The sequence below is a fragment of the Macaca nemestrina genome, chromosome 7 (genome assembly GCF_043159975.1).
Source record: "Macaca nemestrina isolate mMacNem1 chromosome 7, mMacNem.hap1, whole genome shotgun sequence".
Lineage (NCBI taxonomy): Eukaryota > Metazoa > Chordata > Mammalia > Primates > Cercopithecidae > Macaca > Macaca nemestrina.
The window spans coordinates 146,798,518-146,817,375 of NC_092131.1; the positions used below are offsets into that span (position 1 = coordinate 146,798,518).

The 18,858-nt window shown below is 38.9% G+C and overlaps 2 protein-coding genes across 5 annotated transcripts in view; one reads left to right on the plus strand and one right to left on the minus strand.

Annotated features, from left to right (window-relative positions):
• The window catches only part of LOC105489906 (phosphatidylinositol glycan anchor biosynthesis class B), a 37,933-nt gene extending 19,897 nt beyond the window's left edge, over positions 1-18,036 (minus strand). Inside the window, exons 1-6 of the mRNA XM_011755093.3 lie at positions 17,901-18,036; positions 16,840-16,975; positions 15,886-16,003; positions 10,131-10,235; positions 7,909-8,039; positions 5,510-5,650 (exon numbers count right to left, since the gene is read on the minus strand). Of these exons, the coding sequence (XP_011753395.2) occupies positions 5,510-5,650; positions 7,909-8,039; positions 10,131-10,235; positions 15,886-16,003; positions 16,840-16,975; positions 17,901-18,036 (767 nt within the window). The remainder of the gene's footprint in view (positions 1-5,509; positions 5,651-7,908; positions 8,040-10,130; positions 10,236-15,885; positions 16,004-16,839; positions 16,976-17,900) is intronic.
• LOC112422971 (PIGB opposite strand 1) overlaps positions 1-18,858 on the plus strand; it is a 40,288-nt gene that overhangs the window by 19,958 nt on the left and 1,472 nt on the right. The window contains exon 1 of one of the 4 annotated variants that reach the window (XM_024795347.2): positions 18,122-18,251. The exons of 1 other annotated variant lie outside the window; for it this stretch is intronic. The gene's annotated coding sequence lies outside the window, so the exon portion shown is untranslated. Of the gene's footprint in view, positions 1-18,121; positions 18,416-18,858 lie in introns of those variants that run through there. 2 more of the 4 variants (XM_024795354.2, XM_024795351.2) reach the window with 2 other exon arrangements.

Consider the following 18,858-nt stretch of genomic DNA (forward strand, 5'->3'; position numbering starts at 1 on the left):
CAAAAACAAACAAAACAAAACAAAACAAAAACAAATCAGAAAAGAAAAAAGACTATCCCTTCCTTACTGTACTACAGTATCACTTTCCTCATAAAGTGACTACATATGTTTGTATGCTACTGGACCATATTCTGTTCCACTGATCTATTTGTTTTACCTTGCACTAATTCTAATTCTAAGTTGTCTTAACTACGATAGCTTTGTAATAAGTCCTTTTTTTTTTTTTTTCTGAGACAGGGTCTCACTCTGTCACCCAGGCTGGAGTGCAGTGGCATGATGTCGGCTCACTGGAGCCTCCGCCTCTTGGGTTCAAGCGATTCTTCTGTCTCAGCCTCCCGAGTAGCTGGGACTATAGGCACCCGCCACCATGCCCAGCTAGTTTTTGTATTTTTAGTAGAGATGGGGTTTTGCCATGTTGGCCAGGCTGGTCTCGAACTCCTGACCTCAGGTGATCCGCCCACCTTGGCTTCTCAAAGTGCTAGGATTACAGGCGTAAGCCACTGCGCCCGGCCTACACTACTAGATGTTAAGACTTATTACAGGGCGGGTGTGGTGGCTCCCTGGCCTATACTACTAGATATTACGACTTATTACAGGCCAGGCGTGGTCATAATGTACCTCAATTTGGGTTTATCTGATGTTTTCTCAGGATTAGATTCAGGTTATGCATTTTGGCAGTTAACACCACCAAAGTGAAGGGATGTTTTTCTCAGTGCCTCAGATCAAGCATCTCACAATACTGATTTGTCCTATTACTAGCAATGTTAACTTCAGTCACCTAGTTAAGGTATGTCTCCCAAGTTTCTCTGCTATAAAATTATCATTTGTAATTAATAGGTCTCTTGTGGAAGATACTTTGGAACTGTGTAACTATTCTTCAAACTTTTACCCACTGGTTTAATATTCAAGTGCAATTAATATTTGTATATGGACACTGTATCTAGTGAGCATGCTTCATTTGTTTACCTATCTAATAGTTTATCTTTAGATTCTTTCGAATTTTCTACATATACAATCATGATACAAAGTCACAGTTTTATTTCCTCCCTTCTACCATTAACTCGCTTTTCTTGTCCTATTGCACTAGGTAGGATGGATACTGTTGAACAGGAGTGGAGATAATAACCATCGTTGTATCTTTCCCAATCTGGAGGGAAAGGGTTTCAATATATTCACACTAAGCACGATTTTTCTGTAAAGTTTTTATACAAACTGTCGTATGAATCAGTCCCTTTCCACAGTTTGTTTTCTAAGGGTTGTCTTCCCCCTCCCTGACAATCATGACTAGGCCTTTAGTTTCATCATATGCTTTCTGTGTGTCTATTAAGAAAGCCATATTATTTTTCTCCTTTATTCTCTTGATGTCATGAATCATACTGACTGATTTTCAAATATCAAATATTATATTCTTGGAACAAACCCAATCTTGGATGTCATGTATTCTTTTAAATATTGTATGGATTCAGTTTACTAATATTTCTTCAGGATTTTTGCATTCACAGTCATGAGAAATACTGGTTTATAATTGACCTTTCTTGTAATGTCCTCATTAGATTTTGGTATCGAGAATATGCTATTGTCATGAAAAGAACTGGGAAATGTTTTTCTTTTTCCGTTCTGTGGAATAGTTCATGTGAACTGATGTTTCTTCTTTCTTAAATGTATGGAATAATTTGCCAATGAAGCCATTTGAACCTGATGCATCTTTCTTTGAAGATCTTAATTACAAATTAAATTTCTTTAATTCATATAGTACTGTTCAGATTTTCTACTTCTCCTGTCAGTTTTGGTAAGCTGCATTTTTCTAGAAATGTGTTCATTTTTCAAGTTTATTAGCAAAAAGTTGTTTATAATATTGTCTTCTTCATTTTGGGAATGGCTGTAAGACCTATAGTCATTCCTGTCTTGTCAATTATTGGTGAGATAGTGTGGCAGCTGGAAGGCAATTGAAGTATTTTGGATTTTACAAAATGACAAAATGATATCCCAAATTCTCAAGGCCATATAAAAAGTAAACAAAAATTGGTTCACATATATTATAATTTTTCCTAAGACGAATTCAATATTTTTCTCTATATTTAGAGACACTATTACTGTTTGGAGATGCAACTGACTATTTTTAAAGAGTGCTAAATATGTAAAAGGTTGTTATATCATTCAAGTCTGAAGCCAACTCTATGCATCAAAGGACTTGAATATAAGACTAATTAGGACTGTGATTGACATTTGTTCTATACTGCCCAACTTCAGAATATTTTCACGTGCATTATCTCATTTGTTCTCTTCTATATTTCGCTTCAAAATAAACAAAGCAAGCATCTGATCTATGTGAAAAGGTTCCTTTAGGCTTTTTCAGCTTTAAGTGAGCTCATTCTCCATGCATGCCAAATTCATATTCACCCTGATGTTACTTGAAACACCACCCACTTTATAAGGCTTCTACTAATATTCCTTCTGCAAGCAAAATTAGATTACTTTCTGTTCTTCTGCAGAATTTTGTTATGTCTAACTTAGAATACTTCATTTTTAATTTTTATTTCTATTTTGAGATGGAGCCTCGCTCTGTTGCACAGGCTGGAGTGCAGTGGTGCGTTCTCGGCTCATTGCAACCTCTACCTCTGGGGTTCAAGCGTTCTCCTGCCTCAGCCTCCCAAGTAGCTGGGATTACAGGCACGCCCCACAATGCCCAGCTAATTTTTTTGCATTTTTAGTAGAGACGGGGTTTCGTCATATTGGCCAGGCTGGTCTTGAACTCCTGACCTCAGGTGATGTGCCTGCTTCAGTCTCCCAAAGTGCTGGGATTACAGGCGTGAGCCACCGTATCCGACCACTAGACCCCTTTAAATCACTGGGTAAGAATTACAATCCCTAACTGATGATGATTCAACCTACGATTTTTCAACTTTAAAATGGTACCCACACAGCCATTCTGTTTTTCACTTTCAGTATAGTATTCAATGAATTACATGAGATATTCAAATATTTTATTATGAAATAGGGTTTGTGTTAGATGATTTTGCCCAACTGTAGGCTAAGGTAAATGTTCTGAGCATGTTTATGATAGGCTAAGCTGTGATATTCAGTATGTTAGATGTGTTAAGTGCATTTTTAATGTAGAATATTTTCTTTTTTATTTATTTTGTTTAGAGACAGGTTATCACTGTTTTCCCCAGGCTGGAGTGCAGTGGAATGATCATAGCTCACTGCAACCTTGAACTCCTGGGTTGAAGGGATCCTCCTGCCTCAGCCTCCCAAGTAGCTAGGACCACAGGCGTGCCTACTGCCACCTATACTTGGCCAATTTTTAAATTTTTTTTTGTTGAGACGGGGTCTTATTATGTTGCTCAGGCTGTTCTTGAACTCCTGGCCTCCCAAGGCACTGGGATTGCAGGTGTGAGCCACTGTGCCTTGCCTGACTTATATTTTCAACCTGCAATGAGTTTATCAGGATGTAATCCCGAGTCAAGGAGCATCTGTATTGTTTTATCTTTTTCCCCCACAGACTTTGACTTTGAGAGCAGACACTGTATCTTACTCACCTCTGAATTATCAAATGCTGGATACAAAGTAGGTTAAATGCTTATTAAATGAGTAAGTTATTATCATGCTGCTGATGAGATTAAAAAGGCTTTCTATCTCCCTCAGTGTCAAATCCGCAATGAACTGAGCCCCTGCTATCTCTCTGACCTCATTATTCCATTCTCCCAAGCTCACTCTCTTTTAGCCACATCCGTCTCCTTGCTGTTCCCTGAACATGCCCAACATACTTAGTACTTGGCTGGTCCCTTTGCCTGGAATATTCTCTCATCAAGTAACTACATGGTTCACTCTCTCAACTCCTTTAAGTTTTGGCTCCAGTGTCACCTTACATGGTGGTCTTTCCCTACCACCCTGTTTAAAAATAACAGCTCCCCTGTCACCCCAAGCACTGGCATTCCATCCTCCTTATGCCACAATTATTTTTCCCTGTATTGCCATCACTTGACAAATATATATTTATTCTTATCTTTTTAGCTGTCTGTCTCTCCCTACTAGAATGTAAACTTCATGAAGGCAGGTACTTTTTTTGGTTAAACTGATGCATCTCCTACATCTGGAACACTGCCTGGCACATAGTAGGATTAAATACTTCCTGAATGAATGAATACATTTAATGCAATATTATTAATACACCTGAGAAACGACAACAGTGGCAACTGAGACGCAAGACAATTTAGTCCTTTCAGATTGCTACCCGAAAAATACTTGTGACTAGTGAACAGTGGGGATATATTGTGAGAACTGCATCATTAGGCAATTTCATCATTGTGCAAACATCATAGAGTGCACTTACACAAGCCTAGATGGTACAGCTTACAGACATCTAGGCTATATGGTATAGCCTATGGCTCCTAGGCTGCAAACCTATACAGCATGGTACTATACTGAATATTGTAAGCAATCGTAACATAATGCTATGTATCTATGTATCTAACTATAGCTAAACAGGTTGGGCATGGTGGCCCATGCCTGTATTTCCAGCACTTTGGGAGGCCAAGGTGGGAGGATCACCTGAGGTCAGGAGTTTGAGAGTAGCTGGCCAACATGGTGAAACCCCAACTCTACTAAAAATAAAAAAATTAGCTGGGCGTGGTGGTAGGCGCCTGTAATTCCAGCTGTTTGGGAGGCTGAGGCAGGAGAATCACTTGAACCTGGGAGGCGGTTGAAGTGAGATTGCGCCATTGCACTCCAGCCTGGGTGACAGATCGAGACTCGGTCTCAAATAAATAAATAAATATAAAATATATATAGCCAAACAGAGAAACTAAAGTACAGTAAAATACGGTAATTTAATCTTATGGGACCACTGTCATAAATGCAGTCCAGTGCTAACCAAAATGTCGTTATGCAGTGCATGATTGTATATTAAAAAGATCACTGTTGTAAGAGTCAGAATGCAGTCATCCCTTCAATAAATAATTATTTGGGGTAGTCTACTAGATACTTGGGATATGTCTGATCCTAGGAGCTCATAGTATAGTTAGAAGACCTGGGTTTCAATATCAGTATAGCAACCAGGCCAATGACTTTGACTAACACATTTTTAATTTCTCCCAGCCTCCTGTTTTCTCTACTACCAAATAAAAACATATATTGCCTAGATAGAAGTATTATGAAAATTATGAGGTAATATGTGAAAACACATTATGAATTATAAAGCCTTATACAAATGTAAAAGAATCAAGTATCTCTAAAATATATTTGAGAAATATTTAGTAAATAAAGCATCAGAAAGCGCTAAGTTAGAAGTAATTACAAAAGCACTCAGTTAAGCAAATTAAAATAGTTATAATCAGGATCATAAATATAAGAATATAATATATAAGTTTTGCAATATTCTATTTCCTTGGACTAAGAGTGCTCATTGACATTAGAAGATAAAATAATTAACTGAAAGATGTAAAATCTTGTTCATAATCTGTGACTTATAGGCTACTAAAATTAATGGATGGATTATTGCCACACTTACCCTACAGGTAAAAAATGATGTAGAATAAGATCAAGCTTTCTTGGTTCTTGACAGAAATGTCTGAAGAGCAAAGGTGTCCAGGGAATGACAGCTGTGGGACGAATTATGAAGGCAAGTGCCACCAAGGATGAGTACTTGACACTGTAAGAGGAAAATGTGTGATAAGACAAGTGGGAAATTAACTTGAAGTTATCTATTATTTACACTGTGATTTGACATTTTCCTTTTGGTATGAATAGCTATATGAACTTTTTTTTTCTTTTTTTGAGACAGAGTCTTACTCTGTCACCCAGGCTGGAGTGCAGTGGCTCACTGCAACTTCTGCCTCCTGGGTGCAAGCGATTCTCCTGCCTCAGCACCCCAAGTAGCTGGGATTACAGGTGTGTGCCACCATGCCTGGCTAATTTTTTGTATTTTTAGTAGAGACGGGGTTTCACCAGGTTGGCCAGGCTGGCCTCCAACTCCTGACCTCAGGTGATCCACCCGCCTCAGTCTCCTAAAGTGCTGGGATTACAGGCTAATCCCCATGCCCGGCTAATTTTTTGTATTTTTAGTAGAGACGGGGTTTCACCATGTTGGCCAGGCTGGCCTCCAACTCCTGACCTCAGGTGATCCACCCGCCTCAGTCTCCTAAAGTGCTGGGATTACAGGCTAATCCCCATGCCCGGCTAATTTTTTGTATTTTTAGTAGAGATGGGGTTTTACCATGTTGGCCAGGCTGGTCTCAAACTCCTGACCTCAAGTGATCCACCTGTCTTGGCCTCCCAAAGTGTGGAGATTACAGGCGTGAGCCACCGTGCCCAGCCAATACTTGCATTTCTTAAAGGAGTGTGCAAAATGTCATTTTATTGTGAGGTCTGGAATAGTATCTGTCGTGCTTATACAAGGAAAAATGCTTATATAGCAGTCCTTTTGTATCACATGACCCTTGCACTTCCTAACTGAATTAGGGAACGGCACCTGGGCCCAAGTAGCCAATCTAAGGCTGGCCAGTGTGAAATAAAGTTATCTCCAGATAGAGACAATGACATTTAATGGACCTAATTAGATTCTCTCAAATTGAATATGAGATACAGAGAAATTTGGGTAATTGCTAGCAAGAATAGAAGTGGACAGAGACTAGCTAAGTCCCTAAATGATGGAAGACTAAGGCAGGATTCATAGGCTATTTGGTATATAAAGGCACAACAAAACAGCCCATTCCCCAAAACTGCCTTGGATTCTGCATAACATTTCAATTCATTTGTGTGGCTGAGATATTCTACAGTTTTCTTCCAGTCCTGGCCACAAGGCTTGAGATGCCCATTTTCCCTTTTAGTCTTATAATAAAGTCCTCATCATATACATAACTTGAGTGAATGCTTTTTCTTGTAGTTAAGAGAGTCTAAGACGAAATGATCTTATTTGATTTGATCCTCCTAACCTTTAACTTCCTATTCCTTTTGTGTAGGAAGAATGGATACTAGAATTTTAACTAGATCTCAAATTCTGTCTTTTTTCCTTTCAGTATATCCTAAATACTGTTACTACAAAAGTTTTTCAAAATCAGATTTGATTATGTCATGCTGCTCAGACGCCTCAAATGGCTCCCTATTACCTATAGAATAAAATCCAAATTCAAAGTCCCATTCCAGCCTCATCTCTTATTCTTCTCCTCTTACAGGCATCCTACCGCATTCTACAACTACTCTGGATAATCTGCCCTGAATATACTGTAACTGTAACTGTAAATGAAGCCCACTGACAGTTATGTGCCTTCACTCACGTTCCCATTGCTTGGTATTTGTTTCCCCAGTTTAAAGGAAGCCAAATAAAGTCCAAGTATTTCCTATTTGCCCTTCCAAATCTCTTCTCCTCCAGCCTTTATCTAGTCTGCATGCAGGAAAGCTGACCTGAATGGACAGCATCAGTGGCTACCTTGCTTTCTGGTTTCTGACTGTTTTTGGCTGAGAGGCAGAAGAGTTGGGTCAGGATTATTTATTCCCCTGGCTGTCTCCTCATTATTGCTAAAGACTGGTTGTGCCTGTCCCCTGCTGGGGCCCTCTCTTATAATTATAGCTCTTTACAAATTCCAGTAACCATTTCTTCTCCTTGCTCTTTGGGGCCTAGAGATACTACAGACTTCCTGCTATAACTAGGCTGGCGGTACGATGGTGTTTCCTTATTGGCTTTCCTAAATATTGTCTACACCTTCGCAAATATTCCTATTGTTAAACTCTCCTTAATTATTCCGTTTGAGTATTATCTGTTCTCTGCTATAATGTATCAACTGAATATATTATTGTGGTTCTCATGACTCATGAAAATTAGGGGGTCTACTAGACATTACAATATGTTGATATTTAAGATTTTTCAAAAGTAGAGTTTTGTACATAATTATTAACAATAATTTTTCTTACCTGTTCATAGACTTTGAACCTTCCAAAGGATAGTAGAAAAGAGCAATTATAGTGAGAACAGTTTCCATGGTGTTTGTAAGGGTTCTGGTACAGCAATACCATGTGAACCAGGAGCCCAACTGGCAAAAAAGCTAAGAAGAAGTATAGAGCAAACATGTATGAAGTTGGAAATGGAAAACCTTAGTACATATTATCTTCTAAATAGCAAGCAAGTCTAAATATTGTGAAAAGGACATGAAAAGGTAGATGATATTAAAAGTAAGTAGGCATGCCCAAACATTGTTTTTAGAAACTTGTATCAAACACAGGTTTAAAATAATAGCAGATCTGTATTTGTTCATGTTAAGAAGTTTATACTTTCAGGTGCATTTTTATGGCACTCCATTTGATTTAAAATCAATCCCACTTTCCATTAATGAAACACATAAAAAACAGATTCTTTTCTGGTAGAGTTTAAGAAGATTGAAATTCATAACTAGATTCTTCCAATCAATATTTCTCAAACTGTCTTATAGTACTGACACAAGTATTGTGACTTTTTAAATTGACCTTGTTTGGAATGTTGCACTTGTTTGGAATGTTTTCCCTGTTTTGGAATGAAAAATTAAGACAAAACAGGAAACAGGGAAAAAAAATCAGGAGACATTATTAAATTTTAATTTGGAAATTGACTAAATTAATGAATCAGTTTTTGGAAGAACATGCACACAGAGCACCATTAAGTCTACAAAACAAATGTGTTAAAAGAAACTTATTGAGGCAATTGTTAAGCATGTGGCACTAGCTTCCCATCTGGCCAAACATAGCCTTTAAAAAATGTTCCTAATTTTCATGAAAGTAAAAGTTTTTCCTAAACTAGAAGAACCTAGTGCTTTATCTTTTTCTTTCTTTTTTTTTTTCCCACGACGGAATCTTGCTCTGTCACCCAGGCTAGAGTGCAGTGGCATGATACCAGCTCACTGCAACCTCTGCCTCCCGGGTTCAAGCAATTCTGCCTCAGCCTCCCGAGCAGCTGGGATTACAGGTGTCCACCACCACCCCTGGGTAATTTTTGTATTTTTAGTAGAGACGGGGTTTCACTATGTTGGCCAGGCTGGTCTCGAACTCCTGACCTTGTGATCTGCCCACCTCGGCCTCCCAAAGTGCTGGGATTATAGGCGTCAGCCACCACGCCCGGCCCTAGTGCTGTATCTTTGGGGGAAGGACTTCAAAGCCATCATGACTTTTGCCTACCATTTTATGTTGAGTCTTCAGCAATGCACATAAAATATAAGCACAAAATAATGAGGCTAACCATATCGCTGAATCAATTAGCTAGGACTTAGTTGCTAAACCAATCTTTCTTTTTAATGCAAAAGAATAGAATACCTGCAGAAATGTTCCCTTTCTAATTTATTAGTAAATTATATTTCAGAGATATGTTGCTAAATTGGTTACTTGGAATTTAGAATGTATTTTCCAATAGAAACAATATAAAAAAGGTAGTAAGACTTTCAAACAGGTTCATATAAGCTTATTAACTTTACAAAGAGCCAAGTGAATTAACAACAGTACTACAGAATCCAATCCCTCATCAGGATATTGTTTAAATGGGAAAAATCCATTCAAGATCTGAGTGGGAGATGTCAGGAATCTATCTCTCCACCTTGAAATAAGTTAAATGACAAAAGATAGTCTTCTATACCATACTGTCTTCCTTACATGAGTCCAGTAATTGCACCAACCTAATATTGTTGTGGCACAAACCACAATTACTTTTGCACCAACCTAATACTTCCAACATCTCATTCGGAAGTGAAAGAGTTTCAGTGCAAAAAGATTTCTTGGGCTGCACCTCAGACAGAGGCTGGCTAGAGGAACAGAACAAGGGTTGTAAATAGTTAAGATGCTTTGTGAAGTAGTTGGTAATTTAGAACTATCCTTACTCAATTCTATGGAAAGAGAGGCAAGGATAGTTTTGAGGAGTGAAGGGGCTTCCAAAGGCTGTCTCCCAGGGTTTAGACTCTAAAAGGGTTTGAGGGCATCCCTGTCCAGGGCTTAATCAGAAGAAAAGCTATGGCAGGTGCCCCACTTGCATGTTACTGTTCTTAATTATGGACGTACCTCTATAAAGTTGTATGAATTACCTTCTAAAATTGTTCTGGGAATCAGTGTTTCCATTTGCTTTATACCTATAGGAATGAAATAACTGGCATACAGCTTCTAAAGTATTTAGGACTTACCACCCATCTTGCCACTTCCTGATTTTCTAGTTGCTTCATTAATGAGTAAAGTCTCACGTCTGCTACAGCAGACAGAAGTGCTTGGGCAAGTCTAGGAATCCAAATCTTCATCAGTTAAAAAGAAGAACAGGATGTTAAAAACATCTGTTGGTTCACACTGAATTATGATAAAAGTCAACAAGCTGATCCAACTATCTATGGGAAGCCATTATTAGTACAAAAATAGACAATATATTTTTCTATTCTTTTGCAAAACTACATCCCTTTTTCTATAAAAATTATATTCTCATTAAAATAATCAATGTAGTTTTAAGTTTTACCAGTCTCATTCTCTGTATGTGTGTGTATATATGACATATATACACATATATACACACACATATATTATATATAAATATAAAATATATTATAAATATAACTATATTGTATATAAATATAAAATATAAAATATTTACCAGTCTCATTCTCTGTATGTGTGTATATATGACATATATACACATATATAAACATATTATATATAAATATAAAATATATTATAAATATAACTATATATTATATATAAATATAAAATATAAAATATTTACCAGTCTCATTCTCTGTATGTGTATATATGACATATATAGACAAACATATTATATATAAATATAAAATATATTATAAATATAACTATATATATTATAAATATAAAATATAAAATATTTACCAGTCTCATTCTCTGTGTGTGTATATATGACATATATACACATATATATACACATATATATTATACATATATTTTAAAATTATTTTTTATTACATTGATTGATTGATTGACAGGGTCTTACTCTGTCACCCAGGCTGCAGCCTTGAATCCTGGGGTGAAGCGATTTTCCTGCCTCAGTCTACTGAGCATCTAGGACTTCAGACATGCACTGCCACACTCAGCTAATCTTGCCTCAAGTGATGCTCCCACCTTGGCCTCCCAAAGTGTTGGGATTACAAGCGTGAGCCACTGTGCCTGGCCCTAATTTTAATGTAAATATTAATAGTTAGCCAATCATTTCACTGTGTTGTTTCTATTTTAAAAATATATTTATATTCATTAGCAACAACAGGTTTTTAAAAATTCAAGTATTTGCAGCACTGTGTACTATGTATCATGCTAAGTACTTTATATGTACCAACTCATTTAGTCCTAACAATCTTCTGAGTAAAGGACTGTTTTATAGATGAGGAAACTGAGGCACAGAGAGGTTAAGTAATTTTCACAAGGCTGCACAGCTAGTTAGTATGAAATCCAGCATTATAAACCCAGGTTGGCCTGACTTTAATTACTAAGTTACATGGCTTCTCTATCCTGCAATATAGATAATAACAAATTACATTTTTTTCTGTCGCCCAGGGTGGAATGCAGTGGTGTGATCTCCATTCACTGCAAGCTCCACCTCCCACCTCCTCCTGCCTCTGCCTCCAGCGTAGCTGGGACTATAGGCACACGCCCAGCTAATTTTTTGTATTTTAATAGAGACAAGGTTTCACCACGTTGCACAGGCTGGTCTCCTGACCTCGTGATCTGCCCGCCTCAGCCTCCCAAAGTGCTAGGATTACAGGCATGAGCCATTGCACCCAACCAACAAATTACCTTTTAAAAAAGCACAAATATTCTGCAATTATATGAACATGGTATTCAGATGACATTAAAGAGTAAATTTAAGTGTAAAATTGAAATAAAGAATAAATGTATTACAACTATAGTTAGAAATGCTAATGCTATGCACTAGCATCTCTCAGAGTTCCAAAAAAAAAGGTGTCATAGTTAACACTAACAAAATAACACAATGGTAGAGCACAATTTAATCTTGGTTTGTTCAAAAGATGTGTTTCTAAAAATTTGTATGTGAATTTGTATTTGTGTGTATGTGTGTGTTTGTGTGTGTGTGTGTGTGTGTGTGTGTGTGTGTGAGACAGAGTCTCACTCTGTCACCCAGGCTGGAGTGCAATGGTGCAATCTTGGCTTATGGCAACCTCTACCTCCCGAGTTCAAGTGATTCTCTTGCCTCAGCCTCCCAAGTAGCTGGGATTACACGTGCCCGCCACCACGCCTGGATAATTTTTGTATTTTTAGTAGAGATGGGGTTTCACCATGTTGGCCAGCTAGTCTCGAACTCCTGACCTCAGGTGATCCACCCACCTCACCCTCCCAAAGTGCTGGAATTACAGGTGTGATCCACTGCGCCGGCTGTTAATTCATATTTTTGTTGAATCAAACTTCATTAACTCCACATTATAGGAGCTGCTTTACTTTGAGTTGTCAGTGGCTTTTAGCACTTTAGCTTTATGTTCTTTTTGTCCACAGTGTGTAAATAAATGCTAAAATTGGAAAGTTAAAGGTACACGGTACTTAGTTCCACATAAACTGTGCCCTGTAAAATACAGGAAAAGGCACTCATGTACATACCTTCTGTTTACTCTGCATAGGGAGCTATAAGCTTCATCCTTACTTCCCAGGCCCCCTGAAAGCAGTTCATATGAAAAGTCAATTTGGCTACAAACTTAATATGAGCCAACAGTGTGAGGTAGCTATTAAACAGCTAAAAGAATTCCTGCGCTCTGAGAAATGTAAGTTAATGAACCCACCATATTCTGAACTAGTTACTCTGCCTTCAGTATTGTGTCAGTTTGGAGATCCACATTTTAAGATGAATATTAATAAATTACAAAGTATCTACAGGATACTATCTATGATTATGAGGTTAAGAGCTAGAGACTTTTACCCTGAATAAAGAGAAGTTTTTCTAGGGTGGTTAAGTAGAAGTAGAAATCTTGAATTTAAAACAAAGTAGACTTTAGCATAAAAATAAGCAGAGTTCTGAACTCCCAGTCATTAGCAGTCTCTCCAGATTTTGATACCATAATTTTCCATGTTACAGTAAGGACCTGCTAAAGAGTAAAATAAAGCAGTGGAGTGAGGTAAAGAGAAGAAACATGCCAGGCGTAACTTGAACACTAGGCCTATGTTGGCAGCTCCTCATTTCATACTTCTGTTCTTGAAGCTCCTGACTCCTCCCCTAAGCTACAGGAGCCAAATACCCTTGTGTTGTCTTCTGACTATTCAAAGACCTTACTGTTGGCCAAGCTTGATGGCTCATGCCTGTAATTCCAACACTTTGGAAGGCAGAGGCAGGCGGATCATTTGAGTCCAGCCTGGCCACAGTGAAACCCCACCTCTACTAAAAATACAAAAATTAACCAGGTGTGGTGGCAGGCACCTGTAATCCCAGCTACTCGGGAGGCTGAGGCAGGAGAATCACCTGAAGCCAGGAGGTGGCGGTTACAGTGAGCCAAGATCGTGCCACTGCACTCCAGCCTGGGCGACAGTGTGAGACTCCATCTCAAAAAAACGAAAAACCAACGAACCTTACTGTGGTTCCCCATTCAGGTTTCCCCTCCTCTTCCTCTTTCCTTTCACATGTTCTAAGCCATCACAGGCCAAAAGACATATAACATGAGCCACATGTGTAATTTTAAATTCTATAGCTGGCAAATTAAAAAGCAAAAACAGAAATGACCCCAAAACCCAAAACAGGTAAAATTAATTTCATCTTGTCTAACCCAGTGTATCTAAGGCATTATCATTTGAACATTTAATCAATTAAAAAATTATAAAAATATTATATTTTTTGTACTAGGCCTTTGACATTCAGTACATATTTTACATTTCTAGCACTTCTCAAATTGGACTAGCCACATTTGAAGTCTTCAACAGCCACATAAAACTACTGGCTACCGTGGTGGACAGTGCAGCTCTAAGCCATGTCTCCTTTAAAAATTTTTTTTTGTAGAAACAGAGTTTTGCTATGTTGCACAGGCTGGTCTCAAACTCCTGGCCTCAAGCAATCCTCCCACCTCAGCCTCCCAAAGTGCTGAGATTACAAGTGTGAGCCACCATGCCCAGCTGTGCATAAGCCTTATGCAGTCTGTAGAGGAGCTATCTGGGAAAAGCACTGGGCTGTGAGTAATAGACCTAGGATTTAGCTCTACTTCTGCTTTTAACATGCTGTGACCTTGGTCTATTTACTTTACTTCTCTGACCTCTTCCAGCTTCAAAATTATGTATATAATTTGCTTAAAATAATAATGACTGATCATATCCTAACGAATCTCTTTGCATGGTCAAGTTCTAGATATGACAATGAGTTCCTTTTAGGGGGGCTGGAGCGGGACAGGGGAGGCTTCCTTTACACCACAAAATGACCTGGTGGGTCAGCTACAGATGGAGTGCAGTGGATAGGTCTTGGAGGAGCAGGGAATTTTTCTATCTTGAAGACTTCATTCGTAATCTGACCTACTTCCTGGGATATAAAATGTCATTGATGAGATTATGTATATTTTCTTGTCATTCCAGACTTTATGGATACCTTGCATAATCTATAAACTAGTAGATAACTGTAAGAGGAGAAAAGTCAGGCCGCAGCTCCTAAATTCTACCTGTGTTAATGGAAGAAACTCTGCTACCACTCTGAATTCTTTTTCCCTATCATCTTCCCATTTGAAGCATCAGTTTCAGTGGTTTAATTTCCTTAATTTCTCAATAATGGGGAAGCAAGTATTGCAACTGGGAGAGTACAACCCTACCTTAAAACAAATACCCCAGAACCTGTGTCTTTCTAAGCTACACAAAACACCTCAGGATTTGGACTGCCTTTGGAATGCTGAGCCATTAACCCCCACTGACAGAAATCGGGGAGACCCCAAACTCGGAGTCTCATCTGATGATAGCTTAAAAGATCATGGGAGTGAGGCTACAGAAACTTTCGCACCATTAGTCCTGCCCTTGTACCATCTCCTGGCAACTGACCCCAGCAATTGATAACTTAGGAATTACAATCCTACTTACTGTTGATCCTAGTTACTATATAGCACAATGATTATGCATATCACTAAATTTTTGTCAAATTAAATTTTTTAAAGTTTTAATTTCAACACTAAATCCTGAGTGGGTTTGTATGTATACAGACTTCATAAAATCATATAACGTGGTCTTCTACTTACAAGGTAAAAAACACAAAATACAATGCTGCTCTCCAGTGATACTTTTTTGGGGGGGGGTAGGGTGGGGATGGAGTTTCGCTCTTGTTGCCCAGGCTGGAGTGCAATGGTGCAATCTCGGCTCACCGCAACCTCTGCCTCCCAGGTTCAAGCGATTCTGCTGCCTCAGCCTCAGGAGTAGCTGGGATTACAGGCATGTGTGCCACCACGCCCAGTTCATTTTGTATTTTTAGTAGAGAAGGGGTTTCTGTGTGTTGGTCAGGCTGGTCTCCAACTCCCAACCTCAGGTGATCTGCCCACGTTGGCCTCCTAAAGTGCTGGGATTACAGGCGTGAGCCACCACACGGGCAGATCACACCATTGCACTCCAGCCTGGGCAACAAGAACGAAACTCCATCCCCCCTCAAAAAAAGAAAGAAGTATACTTCTAATGTCCAAATAATACATAACATAGTCATTTCGAAAATCTGCACATCATAACAGGATTCCTCGCATCAGGACATTTTCATGCTCAGTCTTGTATTGCAGCACAAACTAAAGAGTTACACATCACAGTATGTCTGTAGTATCATGGGCTTCCCAGATATGGCTGGACTTTAGCAACAGTAGCCTTTTAAAAACAAATTCCATGGCCCCAATATCATTTAGTTAATATATATTAAGCTTTGAAAAAGGTAGAATAAATCTACTTTTAATAAGTATTTTGGTTACTTTTATTTGAACTTACCAGTAACTGAACACTATCTTTCCCTAAAAGATGAAGAATCTTGTAAATGCTTGCAAAGATTAAGGGATAAGTGTAACTCCTCAATCTCTCTGTCCATTCCCAAGTCAAATAACCATAATTAGTAACATTAAGGAGTAAATGTCAAATAATATTGAAACCTGTTTCCTTTTTTTTTTTTTTTTAAGATGGGGTCTCACTGTCTTGCCCAGGCTGATCTCAAACTTGGGCTCAAGTGGTCCTCCTGCCTCTACGTGCACCCCACTTCACTTGGCAAATCTATTTTCATTTCCATTTGTAAACCAATATTTTATTTTGTGGCAGTCTTAAAACAGCATTTTATACTGGATATTTGCATTAAAAATTCAATTGGCCAACTAAACTCTTAACTTCTTCAAGGCAGTAATGTGCTTTTTACTTTCTCGGTATCCTCCAAGTGCTAAGAACTATGGGAATGTATGCTAACGGCTGTGTCAAGTATATTAACATAAAGGAAAGATACAGGAGAAATATTAGTATAAAATAATGGCGTACTTTGATGAGTTAAAATTACTTGGGGAAAATACAGAAAACTGAAAATATGTATAGTAGTCCCCCCTTATCTGTGGTTTCACTTTCCATGGTTTCAGTTGCCCATAGTCAACCACTGTCAGAAAATATGAAGATATTTTGAGAGACCATGTTCACATAACTTTTATTATAGTATTGTGTTAAACTTATTATATTTTAATACTGTTAATCTCTTACTGTACCTAATTTATATAAACTTTATAAATGTGTGTATTTTTTTTACATACATAAAAACAATATATACAGAGTTTGGTACTGTCTATAGTTTCAGGCATCCACTAGGGATCTTGGAAACTATCTCCTGAAGACAAGAGAGCAGGGGGGACTACTCTAAAAGAAACTGAACACAATTTCCAAGATGAATACACAAGAAACCACAAAGGATATTTGAAAACCATGTGATGTGCAACTTCAAGAGACTGCCAGTATTCATCTGGAACAAAGCTTGTTTGTACCAAAAAGCAGTTTAATATTCGTAAAGCTATGGTGAACAAGACCAGATGAATATTCTCTCCGAGAAGATCTGAAAAACAGAACAAAACAGGTAATAGTGGCACAAAACTTAGGCAGTTACACTTGCAGAACGTAAAATCTGCTGCTCCAGTTGGCCCCTTGTAAGGCACAGTAGCGACCTCTGGCCCCTCCACACCATTCTCAAAGCCAACCTAGGGAAGGTTATACAAGGACCACAGCCTCATCACTGGGTGACTGTCCCTCTTTTAGCTTACCCAACTTTTCTTGCAACTTACTGTATAAAGATAATAATATTAAAATAATATAAATATTTAAAATATTAAATATTAAAAATTAAATAATATATTAAATATTAAAATATTAATTAAAATATTAAAGAGTGGGTTAACTAAGGCCTTAGGCTAATTAATTAGGCCATACTACGTGTGTATCTAATGAAAAAAACAGCTAATAAATTACTAATTTGGGAAGCAACCCTTTGTATATGTGCAATATAAAATGGTCCTCTGTACATTTTAAAATACATTGATGCTTATTATTATATATGCCAGGCACTGTGTTAATTTCTTTACATGCATCTCACTTAATCCTCCACACAGTGCTATGGGATAGGTATTATTAGCCCCATTTTACAGACGAGCAAATTGAGGTCCAGAAATTAAACTGCCTTGTCCAAATAAAGCTGTAAATGACTTATCAGGATTCAAACCCGGATCTGTCTGCTGTCTCCAAAGTCCTGCTCTTGACCACAAATGGACAGTCTGTCGGCCAAATACAGAGTATTCTTTTAAAATTTGAATTTAGTTGCCAACATTTAGAAATCAGAATTTATATTAAAATCTGTGTTTCCAGCATTTCAAAACTCGTTAAGATCTGGCAACACAGAGCTCAACGGGCAACTGGCTGGTAGTGAAATATACGGGGGCTCCTTTCAGATGGGGCAGGAGCTCTCCAGACAGCACCCCCTCACTCACCGCCGCGGCGCCTGACATTCTTTTCCTGGGTGCTGAAGTACAAGGTAGACTTTCTCTTTCGCAGCTTTATCTTCTCGTGGGAGCGGTTCTGGAGACCACGCAAAGTGAGGCTGGCATCTTCGCGTCCCCGCTCCATTCCGCACTTGCTTAGAAGGCCTCCTCATCCCCGGCCGCCACCTTCCTGAAGCGGAAGAAAGCTGCAGGAGCGTGCTGCTCGTCCATCCACTAAGTTTGGCTTTTGCGAGCAGCCGTCGCTCGCAAGCCCGGAAGTAACCGGGAACTGGCAACTTTGTCTCTACCACCCCAAGAGGTGGCTCGTGGGCGGTTTTCTTTCGCTGTTTCCGAACCGAGGTATATTACTATTCGCCTTTGGCTTGGCGGTCTCTGTGCTCGGGGGTCCGAAAACTGCCAGAAGGAGCCCGGTCTCATCTCTGGAGGGGAGCAGGCGGTAGCCAGTTTAGCGACGTGGAGCAGGCGCAGAACAGTCGGAGGTGCCTGAGTGGTTATTAAAAATGGTAATGATAGGCCGGGCATGGTGGCTCACGCCTGTAATCCCAGCACTTTGGGAGGCCGAGGCGGGCGGATCACGGGGTCAGGAGATCGAGACCATCCTGGCTGGAAAAAAAAAAAAAGTAATGATAATCGTAAACGTCAGTGTTGGTGTAATTTAAGTTCGTTGCTCTCAGAAAAAATGCCCGTTGAACGAGGTGGACAGGGTCGGGATGATTTAGCTTCTTGTATAAATGTGGAAACATGCTCAGTGGTTCCTGTGTTTTTGTTTTTGTTGTTGTTGTTACTTTCTTTTTGTTTTTTGTCCTCCAGTTAAAAGTAAAACCAGGCCGGGTGAGGTGGCTCTCGCCTGTATTCCCAGCATTTTGGGAGGCCAAGGTGGGCGGATCACGAGGTCAGGAGATGGAGACCATCCTGGCTAACACAGTGAAACCCCGTCTCTACTAAA